Source organism: Cervus elaphus, chromosome 12 (genome assembly GCF_910594005.1).
Source record: "Cervus elaphus chromosome 12, mCerEla1.1, whole genome shotgun sequence".
In the NCBI taxonomy this organism is placed as follows: domain Eukaryota; kingdom Metazoa; phylum Chordata; class Mammalia; order Artiodactyla; family Cervidae; genus Cervus; species Cervus elaphus.
The window spans coordinates 45,534,192-45,560,943 of record NC_057826.1 but is presented as its reverse complement, the minus strand read 5'-3'; the positions used below and the strand labels follow the sequence as shown (position 1 = coordinate 45,560,943).

General features: G+C 36.0%; 1 protein-coding gene across 5 annotated transcripts in view; it reads right to left on the bottom strand.

Moving 5' to 3' along the window:
• The window catches only part of UNC13C (unc-13 homolog C), a 647,876-nt gene that overhangs the window by 85,520 nt on the left and 535,604 nt on the right, over positions 1-26,752 (bottom strand). For all 5 annotated transcript variants that reach the window (XM_043920107.1, XM_043920110.1, XM_043920109.1 and 2 more), the window contains 3 exons: positions 24,865-24,942; positions 20,771-20,848; positions 6,429-6,517 (listed from right to left, as the gene is read on the bottom strand). In XM_043920107.1, coding sequence (XP_043776042.1) covers positions 6,429-6,517; positions 20,771-20,848; positions 24,865-24,942 — 245 coding nt within the window. The remainder of the gene's footprint in view (positions 1-6,428; positions 6,518-20,770; positions 20,849-24,864; positions 24,943-26,752) is intronic.

The window sequence follows — 26,752 nt, the reverse complement described above, 5'->3', positions numbered from 1 at the left end:
CAAGATGATGCTGTTAAAGTGCTGCACTCAATATACCAACAAATTTCAAAACTCAGCAATTGCTGCAGGACTGGAAAAGCTCAGTTTTCATTCTAATCCCAAAGAAAGACAATGCCAAAGAGCGTTCAACTACTGTACAATTGCAGTCGTTTTACATGCTAGCAAGGTTATGCTCAAAATCATTCAACCTAGGCTTCAACAGTACATGAACCAAGAACTTATAGATGTACAAGCTGGATTTAGAAAAGGCAAAGGAACAAGAGATCAAATTGGCAATATCTGTTGGATCACAGAAAAAGGAAGGGAATTCCAGAAAAACATCTGCTTCAATGACAGTACTAAAACCTTTGACTGTGTGGATCACAACAAACTGGAAAATTCTTAAAGAGATGGGAATACCACACTACCTTACCTGTCTCCCAAGAAACTGGAGAAACTGAGAAACTGGTATACAGGTCAAGAAGCAACAATTAGAACCAGACATGGAACAATGGACTGTTTCAAAACTGGGAAAGGAGTATGTCAAGGCTGTATATTATCACCTTACTTATTTAAATAAGATGCAGAGTATTATCATGCAAAATGCTGGTCTGGGTGAAGCACAAGCTGGGATCAGGTTTGCTGGGAGAAATATCAATCACTTCAGATATGCAGATGATATCACTCTAATGGCAGAAAGTGAAGAGGAACTAAAGAGCCTCTTGATGAAGGTGAAAGAGGAGAGTGAAAAATCTGGCTTAAAACTCAACATTCAACAATTGAAGATCATGGTATCCAGTCCTATCACTTCATGGCAAATAGATGGGTAAAAATGGAAACAGTGACAGACTATTTTCTTAGGCTCCAAAATATCTGTGGATGGTGACTGCAGCCATGAAATTAAAAGACACTTGCTCCTTGGAAGAAAAGCTATGAAAATTCTGGACAGTGCATTAAAAAGCAGAGACATCATTTTGCCAACAAAGGTCTGTATAGTCAAAGCTATGGTTTTTCCAGTAATCATTTATGGATATAAGAATTAGACCAGAAAAAAGGCTGAGTGCTAAAAACTTGATGCTTTTGAGCTGTGGTTTTGGAGAAGACTCTTGAGAGTCCCTTGGACTACAAGGAGATCCAACCAATCCATCCTAAAGGAAATCAGTCCTGAATATTTACTGGAAGGATTGATGTTGAAGCTGAAACTCCAATACTCTGGCCACCTGATGCAAAGAACTGACTCATTGGGAAAGATACTGATGCTGGGAAAGATTGAAAGCAGGAGGATAAGGGGGTGACTGGGATGAGGTGGTTGGTTGGCATCACTGATTCATTGGCAATGAGTTTGAGCAAACTCCCGGAGATAGTGAAGGACAGGCAAGCTGCCCCTGGGTGCTGCAGTCCAGGGGGTGGCAGAGAGTTGGACACATCCGAGTGACTGAACAACAACAACAACAACAGCAAATCAATGCAATTCAACATCAAGGTTCTTATTAAATACACTTTAACCCAACATAGGCAGGCACTCAAGAAAGATTAAAAAAATATTTAACTAAGTCTGTGAAGTGTGATCCTTAGTATTATTGTTTTCATTCTTTATATCCTCCTACACCAACTTTGGTAGTTCCTAAGTAAACAGCAGAATATAGTAAGAGATTTAAATAGTGGAGACTCTGAGCATATCCAGTAGTCCTCTGTGTTGTCTGTTACTCTCAACTTCAGCAATAAGTATAATTATAATACACACACAAGCAGGCAAGAAAAAAGCCAGTTAGGATAATGAGGGCAAATTAAAAGCTTGGGAAGTTATCATATCTTGGGAATGGTGAAAAGGATTTACCAGGCAATAATAATAAGAAACCCGTATGCAGGTCAAGAAGCAACAGTTAGAACCAGACATGGAACAATGGACTGGTTCAAAATTGGGAAAGGAGTACATCAAGACTGTATATTGTCATCCTGTTTAACTTAGATGCAGATACATCATGCAAAATTCTGGGCTGGATGAGTCACAAGCTGGAATCAAGATTGTCAAGAGAAATATCAACAACCTCAGATATGCAGATGATACCACTCTAACGGCAGAAAGTAAAGAGGAACTAAAGAGCCTCTTGATAAGGGTCAAAGAGAAGAGTGCAAAAGCTGGCTTAAAAATCAACATTCAAGAAATGAATATCATGGCATCTGGTCCCATCACTTCATGGCAAACAGATGGGGAAAAAGTGGAAACAGTGACAGATTTTCTTTTCTTAGCTCCAAAATCACTGTGGACAGTGACTGCAGCCATGAAATTAAAATACACTTGCTCCTTGGGAGAAAAGCTATGGCAGACCTAGACAGCATATTAAAAAGCAGAGACATTTCTTTGCCAACAAAGGTCCACATGGTCTAAAGCTATGGTTTTCCAGTAATCGTGCATGATGAGAAAGTAGACTGAACACCAAAGAATTAATGCTTTCAGATTGTGGCGCTGGAGAAGACTCTTGAGAGTCCCTTGAACTTTAAGGAGATCCAACCAGTCAATCCTAAAGGAAATCAACCCTGAATATTCATTGGAAGGACTGATGCTGAAGTTTCAATACTTTGGCCACCTGATGCAAAGAGCTGACCCATTGGAAAAGACCCTGAGGATGAGAAAGATTGAAGGAAATAGAGAAAGCGGTGGCAGAGGATAAGATGGTTAGATTGCATCACTGACTCAATGGACATGAACCTGGGCAAACTCTGGGAGATAGTGGAGGACAGAGGAGCCTGGTGTGTTGTAGTCCATGAGGTTGCAAAGAGTTGAACATGACTTAGTGACTGAACAGCAACAAGAAGTAGTGGTAGGTACTTGGAGCAATTATACAGGAAAGGTAAATCATGTTGGAAAACATTTGACCTGGTTGATTTACCACTAGCTCATCAGTGATCCTTCTGACTGTAGTATTAAGCACCTCTGAAATAGCTACTTTCTTAGAACTGATTCTTAAATAAGTGAATTGAGGTGGAGGCTTGAGCAGAAGGTATGATACTCATGATCCAAAAATGTACAAACAGGCTCCTACAACAGACCCATATGGTAAACACCCACCAGAAGACAGCTCTGTGTGGGATCAGACATATGGAGGAAGGATTACCAGAGAATAAGAGAGAATGCTCTTCTACCCTACCATTAATCCAGGCTGAATCAACACTAGCATCTGACCTGAAAATCTTTTGTCTCTATCAACTTTTGGTAAAGTCACCTAAAGAGTCTTTTTTCTATCCATTTTCTGCTTGAAAAGTTTTTATTAATCAGTAGGGCTTCGGGTGGCTTAGTAGTAAAGAATCCACCTGTGATGCAGAAGACACTGGTTCAAACCCTGGGTTGAGAAGGTCTCCTGGAGAAGAGCATGGCAACCCACTCCAATATTCTTGCCTGGAGAATCCCATGGACCGAAGAGCCTGGCGGGCTATAGTCCAAAGTGTTGGACACCACTGAAGCGACTGTGCACGTGCACACACACACACACGCACAGTACCAGATAATGACAGACTCTATGAGCACTTGAGAAGCCACAGAACACACACAGAATTCCTATGAAATGTTCCTGATTTTTAAAATTTGTTTAATCCAGCTAGCCACTGGTACCAAAGATTAAAAGAAGGTGTTGGAGAAGACTCTTGAGACTCCCTTGGACTGCAAGGAGATCCAACCAGTCCATCCTAAAGGAGATCAGTCCTGGGTGTTCATTAGAAGGACTGATGTTGAAGCTGAAACTCCAATACTTTGGCCACCTGATGTGAAGAGCTGACCCATTGGGAAAGACCCTGATGCTGGGAGGGATTGGGGGCAGGAAGAGAAGGGGACGACAGAGGATGAGATGGTTGGATGGCATCACCGACTCGATGGACATGGGTTTGGGTGGACTCCGGGAGTTGGTGATGAACAGGGAGGCCTGGCGTGCTGCAGTTCATGGGGTCGCAAAGAGTCAGACATGACTGAGCGACTGAACTGAACTGAACTGAATAAACCAAAGAACTAAACTGCAAAATATGTGTGTAAGCAGAAATCTGAGTGGCAAAGGTTTAGAAGTCATTACAAACATCATTAAGATATCACTGAAGTTTTATCTCACTTAGTCTCAGTTCCCAGGTGGTTTTCCTATGTGTGTATTATAACCCAGAGACTCAGGCTTCAGATGTTTGGTTTGGCTTTGCCCTGGCTTTCCTGAAAAATCATCCTGCCAGCTACATAGAGTAGAATAATTTAATTGTGGGTTTTAATAACAGCACATGAAATGGATTTGGGGCAATTAATTATGCACTTAATTTTAAAACTTGCAACCACTAATTTACACTAAAAGAAAGGTGGATTCAGACTGAAATTATCCAGTTTGACTCTACTGCATGATCAGACTGATCATTATGGACTTCCTACCCACCCTGAGTGTGAGATACAGACTTGATTGGTAGTGTGGGAGATAAATCCATGGCAACAGAATATGATAATCTTTTTATAAGGGAAGCCTAAAAGCTCAATACATCAAGACTGCATCTGGCTCAGCATCTAAACTGTGAAGGGGCTCTCCCTGAAGATGAAGAACACACCTCTGACACTGAAGAGGAGTCCAAGCACAAGAGTTTACTTTGTTTCATTCCTACATTTGAGAAAAAGTATGATATTTTGTGTCTTCTTCTTTTTAGTCTTTCTGATTTAAGAGTGGCAAAACTAATCAGTAGATGTCTATTAAGCATGTGTCTTTCCAAAATACACAAATAAGTCATGACTAGACTCCAAAGAGATAGCTAGCCGTCTCAAGCATAAATTTCAATCTTATTTGAGAACTGAAGTCATAGGTTAAAATAACAAGTCAATATTTATTGAACTAATACTTAAAGCAAATTCTGTATGAAAGTAATGAACTTCTTCAAAGATGTGTTTGATTTACCATTATATTCAAGAAAACAAACAAACCAGCCAAAGAACGAACCTACTCAAGAAGGCAAAAGACCTGTACTTCAAAAACTGTAAGATACTGATGAAATAAAATTGAAAATCACACAAATAAATGCAAAGATATACTATATTCTTATATTGGAAGAATCAGTATTGTTCAAATGACTATACTACCTGAGGCAATCTAAAGATTCAATGCAATCCCTATCAAATTAACAATGACATTTTTCACACTACTGAAACAAAGAAAAATTGAAATTTGTATGGGAACACAAAAGCTCTCAAATAGCCAAAGTAATCTTGAGAAAGAAGAACAGAGCTGGAGGAACCATGCTCCCTGACTTTTGACTATGCTACAGACTATATTAAAATACTACAGTAATCAAAACAATATGGTACTGGCATGAAAACAGACACAGAGGTCAATGGAATAGGACAGAAAGCCCAGTAATAAACTCATGCACTTATGGTCAATTAATCTATGACAAATGAGTCAAGAATAAACAAGTCTCTTCAACAGATCATGCTGGGAAAACTGGACAGCTACATGCAAAAGAATGAAATTAGAACATTCTCTAACACCATATGCAAAAATAAACTCAAAATGGATTAAAGACCCTAAAACAGTGTACTATGTATAAATCTCCTAGAGGAAAGGAAAGACAGAACACTATCACAGTGGTATTTTTTGGATCTGTCTCCTGAAGTAAAGGATAAAAGCAAAAATAAACAAATGAGACCTAATTAAACTTAAAATCTTCTGCCCAGCAAAAGAAACCATCAACAAAATGAAAACACAACTTACTGATTGGGAGAAAATATTGCAATTGATATGACTGATAAGAGATTAATTTCCTATTTTAACATTTGCTGATGAGATGATGGCTTTTTCCTATAAGACCAAAATGAAGTTTATATAGAATGAACTTCTCATTCTTTGAGAACCACACCATTAATAAGCAAACTTAATTAATGGGAAAAAAAAGACATAACATAGATGTGTTAGTAGTTTCCCATGAGCTAACTGCATTAACATTTCTAAAGCCTAAAACATAGCAGGCTGTCTTAATTCATTTATGGGGTTAAGAGTTCAGTTCTTTGGAACCACACTGATATGTATGGCATGAATACAACTCATCCCTGTCATGCATGTAAAGATTTTCTCCCTGCCTTTCTTCCTTCCTCTATTCCTTTGCCAGCCAGTTGCTAACCTCTAAAAACTAGAATTTCAAAGAGGAATGAAATGTCATTTCTGCCCTTAAGAAACATACAGTAATGAGAGGAAAACAGGCCAGTGAACGAGAACTTAGAGCGTAGTGTTGTAAGTGCTCCTAACTGCAGGATACTCAGAGTTCTGGGGAGCAAACAGCAAGACATCACTATAAAATTGCAGGGTCATCAAAGATTTTCCAGGGGTGGTGATGCTTAAACTGAGTCTTAAAGTTAAATGGATTTAGACAGTCAGAGGAGAAAGACAGCACTGAAAACATGATTATAATACACTTGGATAGTAACTACTTAGGCCACTTACCTTTCACCGTAAGTGACACTGAGCTCATCCAGAACCCCACTGAGTTTAACCTGAAGTTCTTTTAGAACAGTACTAGCTTCAGGATCTAACTGCAAAGAGATCATAAACAATATTACTTTGGAGTTCTGAGAAAGCATGGCTTTTATTTCTTAGAAGCATGATGTATTTTTGCTTATTATAAGGTAAACTTCAAACAATATGGCATACATATCCTTTTTTCTTCTTTAATCTTTGAAATCAAATGCAAAATTTAGAAATTCTAATTAAATTAAAAGTTTTACTATAAAAAACTGATTAAAATGCATAGCATGCATACAAAAAAGAGCTATAGAGCAAAGCCTTTGTTGGTTATAGCAGTGGGATGCAAGGCATGACAAAATATATTACAGAACATGATAATTTCATGACTTAGAAAACTGGTCATATGTTAGTTGAACATGTGTGTTTCTTGAAAACATTTTCATCTGTAATATCCCTGTAAATAAATAGAACCATTGAAAAATTTTTTAAATTGCTAAAAATTAATTTTTGTACATTATGTTGTGCTTAGTTGAAGGAGTTTTCATATTTTTTCAAGTACAGAATTAAAAGTAATAAACAATTATCCTATTGCTCCAGTGTGTTTCTCTATAGGTGACAGGCCTAACTTTTCTTCCTAGATGCCAATTTTTAACTCAGAATTCAAGATTCAAGTTTCCCATTTTATTATATATATATATAATATATATATATATATTTTTTTTAAGTTTTTCTTTTGTGTGGGGTGAGGGTAAAAAATAATTAAATCAAGATGACATATTAAGCTTATTCTTACAATGTAAAAGCCAAATTCTTTTTATCTGATTTCAGTTCTAAAATAATATTAATCGATATTAGAAAATAACTTACACTATAAGTAAACACAAACAAAACACCAAACTGTTAATGTGGCAGAATTTTTTATAATTAAAGTGATGGATGAACACAAACTTTACTAGCATTTTAGAAAATTGTATCCTTTTTTAATTATATTTTTGCAAGCTAGTTGTCAAAATAGAATGACATATAACAGATGTATTGTATCTAGCTGATAGAATTTCATGTAAAGGGAAACCTAGAATATTCTTTGAAATTTAAACCAATCTTCATTTGAGTCTTCAGAAATTCAGTTTCCTACCATTAGTACCTATAGTTCTTGCTCAAGTTGGTCTATCGCTGAAGAGAGGAGTTTAGGATAAAGACAACCTTTCGAAGTAGAGCAAATGAAAGAAGGACTTACTATAAATAAAAGAACCTAAGAACACCAAATACATTGTATGACACAAATCAATTTAAACTCATGGAAGCTAACCCAGGATCAAAAATTGTCCCTAATAGAATACACTGATCATAAATCCTACAGTCCTCCAAGAAACTTTTCTAATACTAAGAAACTATTAGGAAGAAGTATTATCTATACACCTCAGCAGCTGCATTGCTCTATGTTATACTTACATGACTAAAAACAAAATAGAAACCAAATATTCCATTTAAAATCTGATACTTTACTGTTTATATCAAACCAATCCTTGATGTCAATTTTCACTCAAATCTAGGTGATTTTAGCATTAGTTAGTTTCTGCCCCTAAGTCAATGCTGTTCTTCTGGTCTATATCATTTCCTGCCTCTGTCATTAGAGATTATCCACACATGCATGAGCAAGCTTAACACATACAGATTTCTCTAGAAGTTGGAAACTTACAATAAATAACCCTAAGCCTCATACTTTGGGAGTTCCATTCAGCTATAACCAGTAGCAAGGCAGTAATTCAGAAAAAAAATAGATATTGCCTATTTTTAAAAAGCTCTGACATTGATATGCATTTAAACATAATTAGTGTAATAAACTGTATTTCCCAACCCTTAGCCAAGAAAACATATGTGGATTGTTCACCCCAATCCTAGGAACAATGAAAGCTGATTATTTTTTTGAATCATGTGTTTTTGCTATTATCCTATCAGTTTTAACCCAGCTTCACATGGATAAAAATGTTCACCAACAGAAAATGAGAGAAGACCTCCCAAAGAATTTTCTCCAGGTCCCCCACTCCTTGGTAAATCTTGCTGGGGGGATAGGTGGTTGTTCTGCCCTCCCCCACAGAACTGCCACCTTCAACAGCATGGTTTTCTTCAGGAAATTGGGCTGCTTCTTATTTAAAGTGTATATTTTGTTCTCATATTAGTTTGATATACACATTGAGTTACCTGTTAATATAATGACTTTTTTTTTTTTTTTTGTCATACATTGATATAAATCAGCCATAGATGACTTTAAAGTCATACAAAAATGGTTAAATAGTTCAGTTGGGTGAAATGATCTATTTTCCTATGAATCATTTTAGTCTACCTTAGGTATTTGGGGAGTGGAAATTGCCTAGCAAGTAATTGGTTATTACTTGAAAATCTGAAACTGTCAAACTATAGCAATTTAAACATTGGCTGACAGTTTTCATTTCCTGAGAGATGCATGAGTTTTTAAGTGGGTGAAGCCAGAATGCCTCTGTCATATAAACAGGAAAAAAAAACAAAGAAAAAGTTTGGTTTTAGTTAAGTATTTTGGTATTTATTTAAAGCACACCAGTAAACCACTAACTACAAACAGTAATTTTGAGGCCATTATGTAAATTGAAGATCTTTTGTAATAATAATGGGTATAAATATCATACTCATCTAATTATAAAACAATCTTTTTGGCCAGCAAATTTACCAGTTCTTGAGTTTTTCTGCATTTGTTTGTGTCTGAATTGAGAAAATTTTCCTTACTCCTACAAACTCTCTAAATTTTATAAGAAATAGTAATTTCTTATATATATTAATTTATTATATATTGATTATTTATTGCCTAAATTCCCCATAGCATATTTTACAAATTACTGGCCACTTTGGAAAGATAAAAAGCTACCTAATTTTTTTTTTAATAAATGTTTAAAACTTAACCTAGTTCCATAAGGAATATAACATCAAAAAACAATTTGCACATTTTTATATTGTCATCTAGAATTATTAAAATCAAAAAGAGAAACAAAAAAAATAAATTTTAAGCATTCAAAAGCCACAGTTAAAATTTTTTAAAATTATAAACTGTATTAGCAGGTGTACGTGAATACCTTGGCTGGCAATGAAATAAAATATTAAGTGACTCCATGTAAAGAGGAACATACTCCATGAAAATTTAAGAATACTGGGTCAAAATCTGAATTTATAGTACAACTTTCACAACAGATTTTATCCACACTTTGAAAAGTTGGGGAATTCCAAAATTTAGGCCAGATAAAGCGTGGTTTTAAAGGTCTGAGTGAACCATGGTCATGCTTATGTAGTATCTGAGTTTTCACACCACTGAGATTATTTATAGCATTGAGCTGTGGTGATATTAATGACTTCTCCAGAAGAGATAGCTAGTAGGCAAGGTTATCTTTGAAGTTCTTTGTCCTCAAGTCTCACTTCCACTTTTCTTTAAAAGACAATTTGCTTATCACCTTCTTTTGCAAATCTGACCCCATGTGTCACTAACCCCAGGCAGTCAGTGACTTTCGTTTGTGCACTAATTGTGTTCTGCATTATCACTGTCTATACAACATTCCCCTTTAACTGTTCTATAAATCTCTCTCTTCCACTAAACTCTACCTGACTTAACTTGCTCTTCTGGGTATCTGTCCCTGGAAGCCTAAGAGTTTACTGGTCTTTATTTTTACAGTATCAAAGAGTCTGGCCATTAGTCTTGTGGGTGTCATATCCTCTTCAAGAATTTTTTTTTGCAGAAAATCCTTCAGTAAATGCAAACTTCACTACTACCTGGGCAGCAAGAAGCATGAAAAAATGCCTTCAAAGGTAACTGTGATATGCAAAGTGCTCTTTCTTAGATTGATGCTTTGCACTGACTTATTAACAGAATACTTTTGTATTTGAAATCTTTCGTTCCTTAGCAACCACATGTTCTAGAGCTACCAAGTTAGTCCTAAATTCAAGTGTTTGAGTCATTGCCAGACCATGCCAGATTATATCCTGATATTTTCTTGGTTCCAAACATATGGTTACCATATCCCCACTAGATTTTCTTTTTCCAGCATAAATTCTTTCCCTAAGGGACCTAATAGGACTGTATGTTATTTCAACCTCTTGTAACAGTAATTGTTAAACCAACCATTAAGTTCTTACTAAAGGTACAACTAGTGGGTTGGAAAGTTGAATTTAAATTCTTTAGATAGTTCAGTACAAACTACTGAAAAATAAAGGCTTCCTGTAAAGAAGTTAAGGGTCTTTAGTGGAAATTTTATTCCTTTTCCACAGTGTTTATTACTATGTCATTTCCTTTCTCTTTTGTAGAAGCTGCTAAACTGCCCTTTCTTACGTTCAGTTCATCAGCATTAGGGTTCTATTATTTGCTCATTGAAAGAAATGTAGATTAGGAAGGTCCCCTGGCCCTTATCTTTACAGTGTTCAAAATCTGGTCATTAGTCTTGTGGGTGTCACACCCTTGTCAAGATTTTTTGCAGAAAATCCTTCAGTAAATGTGAACTTCACCATTATTTCTATAAAAAAAAGGAAATGTAGAATGTTATTCAACTTGAGTTTCTTTTTTTGCATTTTGTTTCCATCAAATATCCTGGTCTATCTTCCATTTTTCCATTATTATTTTTATTATTCCAATGTATAAATCATACTTAAATAGCATGTATATTAACATAAAAGGTAAACAAATTATAAAAGAAAAGCCCAACTTATTTGTAACTACTTTCTCATTGACATCTAGCTAGTATCTTTTTCTTTTCTTGACCTTCAAACTGCACACCATAAGTGTAAAATTAAGTCTCTTTTTATCTCTTAAATACTTATTAATCCTTTATAGTGTGGTTTGGCTCTGGATACTCCACTGAAATATTCACATATCACCAATGATCTCTTTCTTGCTAAGACCAGTGACTTTATTTATCCTACTCAAACTACATTCACACTGTTGTTTACTCTCTTTCAACCTCTTTATTTCCTTGTTTCTCCAGAGACTACCTTCTCCTAGATTTCCTATTTTTCTGCCTATTTGTCTATCTCTTTGGTTGACTTCACTTCTTCTGTATATTCATTATATATTAATGACTTCAATTTTTCCTTCCTAGTCCTCTTTTTTCCACTCTATATTCCCTTCTTGAGCCATCACATTTATGCCTATGGTTTCAACTCCCATCTCTGTGCTAATGATCTCCAAACCATCACCAACAGCTGTAACAGGATGCCTGAGTATATTCTCTCCTGTTAACCTTTTCCACTTTGATAACTTCAAGCTCAACCTATCAAAAAGAGAACTTGTTACCTGCCCAACCAACCTTAGTTTCCCTTCTTATTGCCTCTGATTTGATTGATAGCATGCAATTGTTTAAGGCAGAATTCTGAAGAGCCATCTTTGACTCTCCTCTGCTTTCTTCCTTCCATATTTACTTGAATATCAAATATGACTGATAACATTTATGAAATGTTTTCTCCATCTGCCCTATCCTCTTCATTTTCTGATGCAGAATTTTTCTCATCCAAGCTATGCTGCAATCATCTCCAGGTTCTATTTGCTGTTTTCTCACTTCTACTCCATCCTCCTAACTGTTCCTAGAGTTGTTTTAATAAAGCCAAAATCTGATCATGGCACCTGCTGACCCCTCTACTGACTTTCAACCAGGCAAGTGCTTCAAGGAATTTCTTACAGCCTTATCTGGACTCTTGCTATTTCTTTTATTTTGAAAATATCACTTTTCTCCAGTCCTTCTACTTGACCAGAATTTATCCATCCTAAACTACCTAGGTCAACTGAAAATAGATGATTGAGAAATCAGTGAAAATTCCCTAGTGAATTCAGCAGGAAATTACTCTCCTTGAAATGCTCTAAATCACTTTCTAGAGCTATAGCATTCGGCATGGATACTATGGTATGTTGTCAGAAATAAAGAACACATGGTTCCTCCATTGCAAAAAAAAATTATGCCCTAGATCTACCAATGCAACTCTGTCTTTACTTTCTTTTTTTATTCCTCTTGTGAGAGAACCTCCCCAAGAACTTATAAGATTGTTTTCAGAAATAGACTATGACATTTTTGTGCCACTCAGATGTGAACGAACTGTTATGCTAGAGGTATCAATTATATAAATTCATGCTCCTAACTTCGTGCTTTCAAAAAGTGGAAGAACAGCAGTAGCTGTCTCACATCCTAATTAAGAAGAGTACGCAGTAAAACCAACTGTCACTGTGTTTCAAACCAACTAAATATCTTTGAGATATGTTAAGTTAGGTTCTTCAGACTAGACAACTGAAGGGAAAAAATGCCTCATCTTGTATAGTTCATTCAATATAGATTTGAGTTAATGAAATATGGCAAATTGTTATTTTTTTCTATTTCTATTTATCTGAACTTTTAAAAATAACTTCAAGTCTTATATGAGAGACATGACATTCTTGTCTTTAAAACTTTTTTTTTCTCCTTTTCACCTACGATACATACATTAACCTTATACTCTACGGGTTGCTAACAAGGTTCTCTTCCTTATAATTACACATTGTTAGGCTAGAATGAACCTCAGAAATTCTATAGTCCAGTTATTTCTTTCTTACGAATGGGGATAATCAAGGTCTAGATGATGTGTCATTCACTTGACAGATTTGGGGGCCACAGGAGGATGAAAAAGCAATCTAAGAAACGATATTCTTTTAAGAAATTCTCTGACTGTGGTCATTAAAAAGACAAGCAAGCACAATAACCTGACTGGGAAGGAATATGGGGCTTATTAGCTCTACCTATTGGCTGACTATGAATCAGGACAGAGTAGGGGTGTCAGGAATAGAAGAAATGAGACACAAACTTTACGTTCAGATTTTTTTCTGTAAACACTCTTTGCTCTGTCTCACTCCGTCTTTGCCTTTCAGTTGTTCACATTACTGAATCTCGCCACTCTTCAGCAGTGTGAATAGAGGCTGTTCAATCAACTGAGCTGAGGACCTGTCAGAGTCAACAGAATACCTTCAGGGAGCCATCTGCATGAGGTGCCTGACGGCCACTCTGCCAAGTAGAAGAAGGACAATTGGCTGGATTAGAGAAGTAAAGTTTTACTAAGTTTCTGCATTGATGTATGGCTCGTTGATGCAGTCATAAACAATTGCAAGGGATCCTCAATAGGACAATAAAATGGGTCTATTATAGAAAATGGCAGTTAAAGTAAAACTCTGTTTCTCTCCCTTCTGGCTATGGCTTGCATTCTCTCCCCTGAAGTTTTCTTAAAGTTCAGAGGAAGTTTAGTTAAAAAGATGCTCAGTAGCATGGGGGTGACCCTGTGCTGTCTGGAGAATGAGCTGGGAAATGAGGTTAACAAGAAGAAACTGCTTGGGTCTGGATTTTATTTTGACATGGATCTTCCACCCAGAAGCCTCTCAGCCTCCAAGGGAGCACCTTTCCTTAATATTGCCAGCTTAGCAGTTAGCTGAACTTTATGTAGTAGTAGTGCTAGAATCAATCATATTTATTAAATCACCTCAAGTGATTTGCCCTTTTGGCCCTCATCATTCTCTTAGTTTTCTATTAATTCTAATTTATTAACTCTAATTGCAGAGTGGTTAGGAGGAGAAAGAAACCAGGTAGTATCTTCAGGCTGCCAAAATAAAGGGCCAGCACTTAAAATTCAAGTTTTCTACTCTTGAAGCTAGAAATACTTGCTTACTTTTACTGAATTCAGCCAAATACATCTCACCTTTGAGTTTTATTTACACAATAATAAGCTAGTTTGAGTTGATCCTTTGAATTACTGTGGGATAAGATGTAACATGAAATTAAAAGATGCTTACTCCTTGGTAGGAAAGTTATGACCAACCTAGATAGCATATTAAAAAGCAGAGACATTACTTTGCCAACAAAGGTCCGTCTGGTCAAGGCTATGGTTTTTCCAGTGATCATGTATCGATGTGAGAGTTGGACTGTGAAGAAAGCTGAGCACCGAAGAATTGATGCTTTTGAACTGTGGTGTGGGAGAAAACTCTTGGAGAGTCCCTTGGACTGCAAGGAGATCCAACCAGTCCATCCTAAAGGAGATCAGTCCTGGGTGTTCATTGGAAGGACTGACGCTGAAGCTGAAACTCCAGTACTTTGGCCACCTCATGTGAAGAGTTGATTCATTGGAAAAGACCCTGATGCTGGGAGGGGTTGAGGGCAGGAGGAGAAGGGAACGACAGAGGATGAGATGGCTGGATGGCATCACCGACTCGATGGGCATGAGTTTGAGTAAACTCCGGGAGTGTTTGATGGACAGGGAGGGCTGGAGTGCTGCGATTCATGGGGTCGCAAAGAGTCAGACAGGACTGAGCTGAACTGAAGATGTAACAATTACAACTCTCCTTTGAAACATGTATTTGCAAGTTTAGAAAGGGGGATTCCCCTAATAAACCTTATCTTTTTAATTGTTCTGACTTCCCTAATAAATTCAAAGTTTTCTGAGGGTGGGAGTCTACATTTTATTAATTATTATTACCTCTGTAGTCTAGTAAAAATATACAGCTCATAATAGGTGTTCAGCAAATCAATAATTTGATGAATGAATTAATCAAGGAGTACATTCTTCTTCATGTTCAGCAAGCTCTTATCTCTGTTTTTCTTGAGGCAGTCAGCCCCAAGGGTAAGAGGTACTTAAAGTGGTTCAGGCAGAACAGGAGGCATTTGTCTTCTAAGAATCCCTTTCACTGAGTCCAACAGGGAGCTCTGCTCTGACTGTTGTTTTATGTGGACTCACTCCTTCTTAGAAGATGCTTGACAGCAAGAGCAGTTATTTAAATATCTTTATTTCCTATCTCAACTCCTGTCATCCTACAGAAAACAGACACCAGTAGACACTTCAATTACATGGGATGAACTTGGCAAATTTGCTTTATGAAATAATTTGGAACTAACAGGAAGACATAATATGACTAGTTAAAATTGACTACTTTATTATCTAATGACATCTAGTACCTACTTTGATAATTTTATTTTCTAATTTATTTTGTACTTCTGGAAAAGAGAAATCATGGATGTCTTCTCATTTAACGTATTAACTAGAGCATTATATCTGTTTACACTGAGAAAGGGTGAGACAAGATCAGAAACCTGAACATAAAGTTTTTAGCCTCTTTACAACTATAACACCTCCTTTAATAAAATTATATATAAAATGTAAGCACAGAAGTCCAGAGTTTTAAAAATGCTGGATATTTGTATAAGACTGAAAGTTAGTCAGTCTTATAATCTCTATATTTTGAGATTATTATATTTTTTAATCCAAATACTTCACTGCCTATTGCATGCTGTATCAAGATCTGTTCGAATACACTGAGTCCAATGTGTTCTCAAAACTCAAAATATTTTAAGTAGGTGGGTTAGGAGTCAGGCACAGATAAGGCATAACGGTATTCTGAGCCATTTCCTAAGTATCTGGTAGCTATCCTAAAAGCAAAGAGCATTAATTCTTAAAATGTGGTCTCTTAACCAGTACCATCAGCATCACATGGGAATCTGTTAGAAATATAAGTCATGCGGCCCAACTCCAGAACTACTGAGTTGAATAGTCTAGGGTGGAATTCAGCAATGTGTGTTATAATTAGCTCTCTGGGCAGTTCTCGTACCTGCTAATGTTCAAAAACTACTGGCACGAAGTATTATTTCCCTTAAAGCAGTGGTCTTCAACCCCTGTAGCCCAGAAAGTATGAAAGAACTTTGCTAATTGAAATAGAACAGAAGTCAATTTCTATCCTCTCTGATCAGAGGTTGCTTAGCTGAAGGCTGCATCTGTATGGCTAGTAAGTTTTACAATGAATTTCAATCACCTACATGTGTTCACTTTTAGACAGTCAGATTCAGTTTCTAACTGACATATCGAATTCATCATTAAAAAATGAAGAACAATATAGTTTGCATCTCTGCAACAAAAGATAATTAAATTGCTCATTAAAATATGTACATTTTTAGGATAGGTGGATTATGTCCCTGATTCCAAGCCCTGTTCAGGAAAGTTTAACAAGGTAAGATGAGGCAAGAGATTTAATCCTTCCGAGACATATCAATAACAATAACGTTGCTGTAACACTTACTTGGTCTGCTCTGTGGTCAGCAGAATGAGAAATTTTAGCTAAGTAAATACCTGCCCTCCATTTCTCCTAAATGTATTAATAATGGCTAACTTCTAGAACTTGAAGTATAGTTAATAGGATAGCAGGCCTATGAATAATTATAGATTCTACTATTCAATATTATTTTATCATCGCAATATTGTGAAGGAGTAATGCACCCTCTGCTTACACAGCATGGTCATAATTCTTCTAAACCAATTACCAAAATGCAAGTTAATAACCAATATCTCATAACTTTCTGGAAAGAAATTAAATTTGGGATTATCTGATTTTCTTTTTCATGTACTTGTGCAAATTAGATTGCAGATCAAGCAACTACAACTAAGTCCCTTCTGTAGACTGTAGCAATATGTTTTTACAAAAAATTGAATATAGGACTAAGTATTTATTTGCAATTGATATATGCTGAGTTATACTCATGACAAAATTAAACTATTAAAATGATATATACAAAAATATATCTGTTTTATTTTTGAGCTATTTGAACTATTACAGAAAGAAAGCCCGAGAAAGAGAAAACAATTGTTAATGGCTACATGAAAATTATTAACTGGCATTTTGATGATTGTTTTCCTGTTAGTGTTACACAGGGACAAGTAATACCATACGGGAATTGTGGTGTAAATGATTTAACTTCTAGCTCAAATCAGTCCCTACCAGAGTTTGGTTATTTTATCTGTTTTACTATAGTGATTCATAAAACTGTATGAACATAAAAGATCACCTGGGATGCACTTAAAAAAAAAAAAAAAACAACTCTGGGCCTCATTCCTAAAGGATATGTTTGCTTCATAGTTTATGTGAATTTTTAAAATTCCTATTTTCAAGAGTAATCAGAGAGTCATCAAGCCAAAGCATGATCTCTTAATTTGTATGCAGACTAGAAGAGACTAGAAGAGCAGAAATTTAGTAGTTGCTCTTCTGTTTTGATTCTTTTTTCTAAATAGGGCATTGGAAAAGAATGTGCTAACAGGACCCACAGGCTACTGTAGGACTGCTCAAGTGGCTGTATTTGGAGTTAGTGTCAACAGCATGACCCCCAAGACTGTCACAGCATTAGGCAATGTTTCCATCTTGGACTCCACGCAGAGAGTGAATTTAAAAAAAAAAAAAAAAAAGTTTTAAACACTCTTTCTGTTTTCAGGGGGAAAAGAGATTGACCCTGCAAAGAAAGAGTAACTGCCCCAACAGTGGTTGGGTCAAAGTGACAGAGAGCTACAGCGTCATGCAAGCAGGCCTGCAAGTGGCCGGCACTTTACAGGTGGTCCAAGAGGCCAGCCACGCTATTGTCAGAAGCCAACTAAAGGACACACGGCATCAAAAACTATTTTGAGCAAAATGCACAAGCAATCATTTGCTAATTAGTTTTCTGTAGCAAGAAGTGCACAGCCTAGTACAGATGGTGGGGCACAGAGTAACAAGAAACTCTTAGAAGAAGGATAAAATCTAGTTGAGAAAGTTTTCCTTAGCAAATAGTGGAGGTTTTATAACCAGTCCCACTGTGAGGAAACAACTGGGAATTGGCAATAGTACAAACACACTGTCTTCTCATTAAAGGCCACCAAACATGCCTATATTAAGTGCTGTGTCTACTTTGAGTATCAAAAGGCAAATTTGTTTTTCTCAATAAAATCCTTTTTCATCTTAATGAAAGACTCAAGTTAAGGAACCATTTAAATATTGCCATATAGAAAACTAGAATGAAAGGACTCTATTATTTTGAGGTTCTGGAGGCTCACTGTAGCAATCAGCAACTCTAACATCATTCTGTATTAAGATAGATACTTTCTCTCTGGGAGGCTGCCTGTTACGCTCAGACTTGGGTTCAAGTCAAGCTTCTTCCTCACATTTCCTCAACCCATACACAAAGCTGGCATGGCCTGCCTAAAGATTTTTCTTGGCAGCACAAGATGAAAATAGAAAAGAAAAAGAGAAAAGAAACTTCATAGAAAGGGAGACAGAAGAACATAGAAAGAGGGTAAAGAGAGGGAGAGAAGGGAGAAAAAATATTTAAATTAGGAAAAGAAAGGAGCTAGGGTCAATGCTGTCCCTCTAACAAATTCCATTTTTAGGAGCTAGACATTCATTTAATTTGTTTAATTGATTTTCACTTGAAATTTTGCATGAGGAGTTTAACAATTGGCATTGCAAGAGTTATAAAGGGAGAAGGCACCCAGCTCAGCTCATCTTCCATCATTTTCTCCAATACAGTTCTGTGATATAGTCACAGATCTGCAACTCAATTTATCACACGAAAACCTGTACATTTCAAATGGGCAATTTTATCTGAAACAAGCAGTCAATTTTGGTTGGTGAACAAACCGCCCTGCAGCTTTTTTGGTTAGCAGGTGGCTTGGCCCACACAGTTTCCTTTAAATACAGGCATAATTTGTCTGGTTAACATTCAGCTCAGCAGTATATCTCTCACAGAGTTCAACCACAAAATAGTAATGCTATAGTAGCAGTATTAGGAGAAATTTCTGGAAATGTGGCATTTCAAATATAACTCTATCCTCAAATGATTTCTGGTCTTTAAAATTCACTAAAGCGAGAGAGAATTTCCCACAAAAAAAAAATCAGTATTTTCTTCACTACTTTTCAAAACAGTAAGTGGACTTAAAGTCTGAATGTAAAACATCACTAAATTGAAAAGGGAATCTCCAGCTATGAGCCCCAAGTGCTCACCTGATTCAGCAAAAGAATTTTAAAAATGAGATTGATGCCCTCAAACCAGGCAAAAACCATTACCACACTTTGGGGAATGAAGCCTTATTTTATATAAACTAGACTGAGACGGCAGTGGTGGCATAGCTCAGAAAAGTTCATTTTTGAAGTTTTGTACCTTCATCCATCTATCCCGGTGCTTCTTATTTGTAGAATGCTAAATAGTTCATTTCTCTAAAGACTGAGGCTCGAGAATAATGAAAAAGACATTGGGGTGAAAATGTATACATGTCTTTAAGGGATTAAAACAAACGTCATGTGTGAAGTGGGGGCAGTTGAATAAATTGGGAGATTGGGATGGACATATACACTCTAATGATATTCTGTATAAAATAGGTAACTAATGACAGCCTACAATATAACTTCACTCAGTGCTCTGTGGTGACCTAAACAGGAAAGAATTCCATAAAAGAGGTTATATATGTATAGGTATAGCGGATCACTTTGCTGGATAGCACAAGCTAACACAACATCATAAAGCAACTCTACTCCAATTTAAAACAAACAAAAAAAAGCATCTTCGGCCTTATCAATTTAGAAATGAATGAGACCTTGGCTTTGAAATCAAACCTAGCTTTACATACATCTCACGCACTTACCACAATAATTAGGAACCATGAAAATAAAACTGTAAACAAAAATATCCCCTCATCCTAGCCGCCCTCGGGATTGATTTACAGAGTAGGTGGTGGGAGAGTGACAGCTGCTTGACCTTCCCTTGCGGCACCGTCTCTAGCCCTCAAGCCCCCAGATGTTCATGTTGGTTTGTGAAATACAAGACTGTGGCAGCTCAGCTAATGTTTCACGGTCTGCCTGATCCAAACAAGCAAATGAGAACAAGTAGGAAGTGCAATGGTCTTTGGATTTGGAGGGGAAACAGCCAGGTAAAGGATAAGATGCTTACTATCACAAACCTCATAAAAGAATCTTTCTCCTTCCTTCTTCTGCTCATGGAATTGCAGGTCAGAGATGTTAGACAAAGACACAACACATTACAGACACAATACACAACACAGTTTTGGCACAGATTTTTGAGATGTGAAAAATAAACCAGTGATACATCAAAAACCACTAGTGCTGCAAAGCACACTGCAGAAGAAAATCAGTATTAAGTTGACATTGAACAGAACAGTAAAAGGCATCTGCACTGGTGGAACTTTACAGATCATTAGCATATACATAAATATATTTAATTGTGCATATATGACTAATATATATATACACAAACACACTACAAAAAGTTATTGATCCATCTTCCTTCTCCTAGTCACACTTCTGCTGTATTTACTGAATTATTCTGTTGTGGATAATGATCACTTTAGCTGTTAATAGTATTTTAGATTATTAGCATTTCCTGTTCTGTAGTGAACCCATGTAAAAACTTGATTATGTCACTTTCTGTGGCAAAGAAATATATGCTGCTAATGATCTCTAAGGAGATATTTAACAACTGTAGGCATACAGATATACTTACCTCTTTTCCTCCCATGGATTCAAACATTTTTTCCAGCTGAACCCGCAATTGTTGAATATTGTTCATCAATATACAGGGCTTTAAATAAGACAAACAAAACAAGAAATTCATTAAATTACTGAATGGGTTGGCCTTCAATGTAATAATATACAGCTATCACTGAAACCCTATTCTATTTGGCAAATAGAACAATTATGCCACTTTAAGATTATACTTTTTAAACAGTTAATCATAGAAGAGGGAATATATAGCCATTTTGGGCAATGGGATTTAATATTGTACTTAGTAAACCATTGGAGACTTATTACTAGAATTGATTTACTCTTAGCAATGTGGCATTTTATACTTCAAAATTAACCAAATTCAGATTTTGTTTAAAGATTTACATTAAGAAAAACACACTAGTTTAAACTATCCTGGTGTTTTCATTGTTTCAAAAGCTAAAATATCACCTAAGTTTCAAAAATGAAAACAAACAAAAACAACCCTTTCAAAAACCTTTAATAAATTCTTACTATCACTAAAGTCCACATTCTGGTATTGAAGGCCCTTAGTTATACAGCTCCAAGCCATGTTTTTCTTCTCATCTCCCTCTCCTATATTATGATGAACTTGCAGCTCCAAGAGGCTTCTTCCCCACCGAACGCCTGTGCTTTCCAGGCTTGGTGGCTTGGCTTAGCTTGTGGGCCTTTCGCTTGAACCTCTTTTCCTGTTTGAGTCACATCCATCATTCAGGTTAGGGCCTTCATTTTCCCAGATTGTATCCTTTTGTCACTCACTTGACATTTGTTTTATTTAACTTCACAACTGAGTTGCTTCTGACTGTCTTGCCGGCTGACCTTAAAAGCACTGTATGCACTGCTGTGTCTTTTTCTGCTTTCTCTTCCAGAGTGCTGCATAGAGCCTCACACATAATACATGCTTTAAAAATGTTCCTTGATTTCTTTTCAAGGAGGCAGAGATATAACAATAACATAAAGATGTAAAGCTTTGTGAAAGGGCTAGATGTGTCCTCAGAATGGTTGAAATTAATTTATAACAGAATTCAGCATAGTTATGGAATAACTTAACATTTGCTACATGCTGATTCTGAAGAACCAGCATATCAGGGGAAGAAACGAGTCAAAGAAAGGAAAATGGATATGCCTTCCAAGGTGCTGGGAAATGAGCCAATAATGAATCAGAGAGAAACCTGCAAAGGACTTCCAGGACATCAGCAAGGTGTTAGTGCTCATCAGTGGAAAGATTTTATCATTGTTTCAACCACATTACACACCTTTGAAGAGCTTTCTAATTGACTCTTAAAGTGACCACATCCTAACTTGAATTTACAAAAACAATTTAGAACTTATTCTCTTAATTTCAGGCACTTAAATATTTTATTTTTACAACACAGATTTATCTCCTATAGATTCTGTTCAGTAAGCTGAATCACAGTACTCTACAAATTGATTTGAATTGCCAGTTGAGAGTCTCTGGATCCAAGTCTAGTCCTATCTGTAGCATATATGATCAGATTTTCAGGATTTCAGATTCTTGACCCAGTGTCAACAAACTGAACCAAAAGAGCTTTATCCACTAGGGGACGGGGTCATTGTTTTTTTTTTTTTTTTCCTTTTTCATTGCAGAGGGGAAAGAACTAAGGAAGAGCACAGCTTTTAATGAGAAGCAGGAAGACTCTATGGGTAAGGCTGTATCATCCTGCTTTCCATGGTTCTAAGTTATCTGGGTAGACTCTGATTATTTGATATTAGCATTCAAGCATATCTCTTTTTTTGACACACATAATAGGACTTTAGTTCTAGTTTTACACATTAAACCAACTCCAGGCCTTCTTAATGAAATAATTTCCAATGGAAAAGAGCTACTAAGAAGCAAAATGAACAAAGACAATTGGGCTCACTTGGCATAGACTGCTATTGACCTGAGTAAGGCTACATATAAAAAAAGAGATGCAGTTATCCAGAGGGAGATAAAAATAAATATGAGACATTCTTCTTTGATTAAGGTTCTGCTGACCTTGACATGTTCAAATTTCAATTTTATTGAATCAGTTTATCAAATCACTACTGAGAATTGAATTACACAACACTACCTTAATCAGGGAACAGCTTTTACTTACTTCTCAAGTAAATGAACAACAAATAAACAACTAAAATACCCACAGTAAAGGGAACATTAACCTGATTTCACTAGTTGGTTGTATTTTTTAAAACCCCACCAAATTATGTTTCTGAATTGAAAAAGATTTTTAAAATAAATCAAGTAATTCTGATTTAGATAATATTGCTTTGCTATAATGTGGAATGTGGAAGAATGGATTAAAAACGTGTGACCCATTCCAAATTTAAAATGTCACAGAAGGAAAAAAAAAATTATTCTGCCACAGATATTTTGTTTAACTGTCATCTTTAATTCTGAGCCCCTGGGAAAGCAAATATCACGGTCATCTCTTAGGCGTCTCTCTTTAAAAGTTTCTAGTGCTATTTGCAGATAAAATGGGAATATTGTCGTAAGTATACAGAGAAAACAAAAATTAACTTTCAATGTTCTTGATATTTAAAGACATTTAAAAATTTATATCTGTAACAACAGTGACACACACACAAATGTGCAAAAGCACTTCTTCAATCTTTCTTAGCTGACAGGTTAAACTAAGTAGCTGACTGATATCCTTTTGCGGAAAAGCTAAAATAACACTTGGCATTTAAATGAGAGTCTAAGACTGGTCAAGACATCAGTAATTAGGAAAGAAAAGCATTAAGGAAAGAAAAGTAAGCTTGTGTGCTATAATATTTCAATGATTTTCTTTCTTTATAAAAATTTCATTTTGAAAAGTATAGAATATAAAGAAAAATATAGAGGATGATATAATGCTGATTTATATTTTTCATATTAAAAAATAAAATACACTATAAATGTCAAAACATAAAATAGAAATCTACAGGGGCTTTTTAAAGCTATTTTTCCTTTCTGAATGACAGGAATTGGCCTGGATAATTCATAGCTACCTTTCAAAGTCTTCAATTTTTGATACCAAAGAAGTCAGAATCTTTTCTGAAATTATCTGGCACTGTTTTGATTTTCAACATATTACTTTTCAGTTGTATTATAAATTTAATTATAACTAGATGCTTTCAATAAATAAATACTCTATCTTGTCTATTAGAATATTTGTAATCAATGGCAATTAGAAATCACTGCTGACACATCCAGGCATTTCAATAAAATTTCTGGGCAGCATTTTCACTTAAGGGAAAGAAGAATCTTCTGGTACACTCAAGAACCATTAGGGCTGACTTATCTTAATGAGCTGTCAGCAAGAGGTCAATGAGTTTTCAGCAAGAATTCTCTTTAAGATTTGCTGGATAGTAGGAACTGATTTTTTGACAGAGGAAAATAACCCCTGATTTTTATCTTGAAAAATCTAGTACTGACTTTTAAAATATTTTTAAGTGTTTTAAAAAATTCTTATAATGTTACCAACATGTTTCTCCTAAAATTATTATGGTGAATAGAAAGATTTTACCTTCCACCATAAAATAACATTGATTATATTCCAAATTACTTTTGGTTTATCTCACTTCTCTTTATTCCTTTCATTAATCTGTAATATTGGCTTAGATGTTATCAACATTTGTCAATCATCCAAAAAATAAGAGGATAAGTTAATAATTCAGAGTATAGATCAGTATCACTCCTTACTTTATTCTTTTCAATTTATTTGAAAACCAAAAGAATAAATTATACTAATTTTGGTATTGATGCCAAAACTACATTATTTGGTGTGAACACTGAACTTTTTAACCCCTAGGTCCCAGCTCCAGTGTTTACAATGACGTGGGTTTTCAACTGTTTTTATGAGTCTTACTCATCGTCATGGAAAACCACAAGCTGACTGGCATTGAGATGCTCTCAACCTTCCTCTGAATTCTATTTTATACCAGTTCAGGACTACTAGAAAGCTTTCTAACAGTCTCCTGAGATATCTATTTTTATCATCTATATGAAAACACAAAGAAAACAGGTTCCCTTGCTTACTTATATCAGTTCTCAATTGAGGACTATTTGAGAATAGAGACATTTTTTCTTACCACATTTTCCTTATCACAGTATGAACTGAAATCACTTGATACAATTGCAGCATACTGAAGTAGTACTTTATTGATGGTCTAGGAAAAAAAAATTGAGACATTTATTCAGGTAAGTAAAACTTTATACGTACATATATATCTACATATGTATCTATCCCCACAAACTCACACAATCCAGGTTATGTTAATCAGAAAACTTCAAAAGACTTTTTCAGATGAAAAGGGTCACATGTGTGCTCAGTTGCTCAGTCATTTCTGACTCTCTGTGACCTCATGGACTGCAGTCCACCAGGCTCCTTTGTCCATGGGATTTCCCAGGCAAGAATACTGGAGTGGGTTGCCATTTCCTTCTCCAGGGGATCTTCCCAACCCAGGAATGGAACTGGAGTCTCCTGCAGCAGCAGGCAAATTCTTTTAACCACTGACCTGGGAAGCCAAACAAGGGCCATTAGTTCAGTTCAGTTCAGCTGCTCAGTCGTGTCCGAGCCCATAAACAAGGGCCATAGTAGTGACTAAATCTACACCTTTGCCAAAAGAAAGATTTCAAACTTATATTTACATGGCAATTTGTAGTATTTCTGAGTACATTTGGAAGATAGTCCACACACATCCATTCTATTTTAATACAACCAGCTCCATCACAAAATGATTTATTTTTAACTTAAGACTCAGGAGATAGATGGTTTGGTGGTACCTCCACTATGCTTGGATATTTATTACCTAATGCCCCCAATGACTTTTTTCTCTTTCTGAATAATTGACACTTTGTGCTTTCATCATCTGGCATGATTTCTAGTTGCCATCTCCCCTTCACCCCAACACACCACACACACACACACACACACACACAACTCTACTGTGACAAAATTCCTTGTGGTGGTTCTTTTTTAAACCTTCTACAATATTCCTGAATTATGAGTGGTGTCAGAACATACCCATATGTGTCACTTAGCAATGAATATTTTCAATGATACAAAGCCTTACTAATAACAAAGAACACCTTTTAAGACCAAAATTTCAGCTTTTGTTGCATCACAATATCTATTAATTTACCATTAATATAGTAAGTTATTTATTGATGCAATATTTGCTAAAAATACTGCCTCATCTTCCCCTCCTTGGCCTTTTTAATCCTAATTCCACATTTTCCTTCTCTATCTAATAACTCTTACTGAGCCTAAGGATGCCCTCTGCTTCCATTAACTAGGCAAAAAAAGGGAAAATGAACAAATTTCATTAGTTGCATTTTGTTTTAATTACTTAAACAGATATTGATGTGTTTGCAGGCTACTGCTATTACTTACAGAGTTTGAATTATTTTAAGTCCAAAGTGGACCTGATTTTCTTAGAAGAGAGAAAGCAACAAGAGCAATAAATAGAGGTCAACTCTTCAGAGAAAAGCAAAGACGCAAAAGCTTTTTTATGTACAACACATTGTTCTGAATTTTCTTTGTGACTCAAAATCAACTTGGGCTGATAGTCCAAGGAGTTAAGCTGAAGGAGAGATGTACAATTTGTAGACCTGAAATCACAGAACGTGACTATGAACTCATCTTATAGACTTTAAACATCACAGTGAAAACCTGAAACCTGAAATTAGGGCTAACAAGCAGAAAGAAAACCAATAGCTCATGGAAAGAAAAGAAAGCATTGTTGCTCAGTCATGTCCAATTCTTTGCGACCCTATGGACAGTAGCCTGCCAGGGTCTGCTGTCCTTAGAATTCTCCAGGCAAGAATACTAGAGTGGATTGCCATTCCCTTCTTCAAGGCATCTTCCCAACCCAGGGATAGAACCCAGGTCTCCAGCACTTCAGGCAGATTCTTTACCAACTGAGCCACCAAAAGTGAAAACATGCATCAATTAAAATAGAAAAGTTGGCTTCTAAA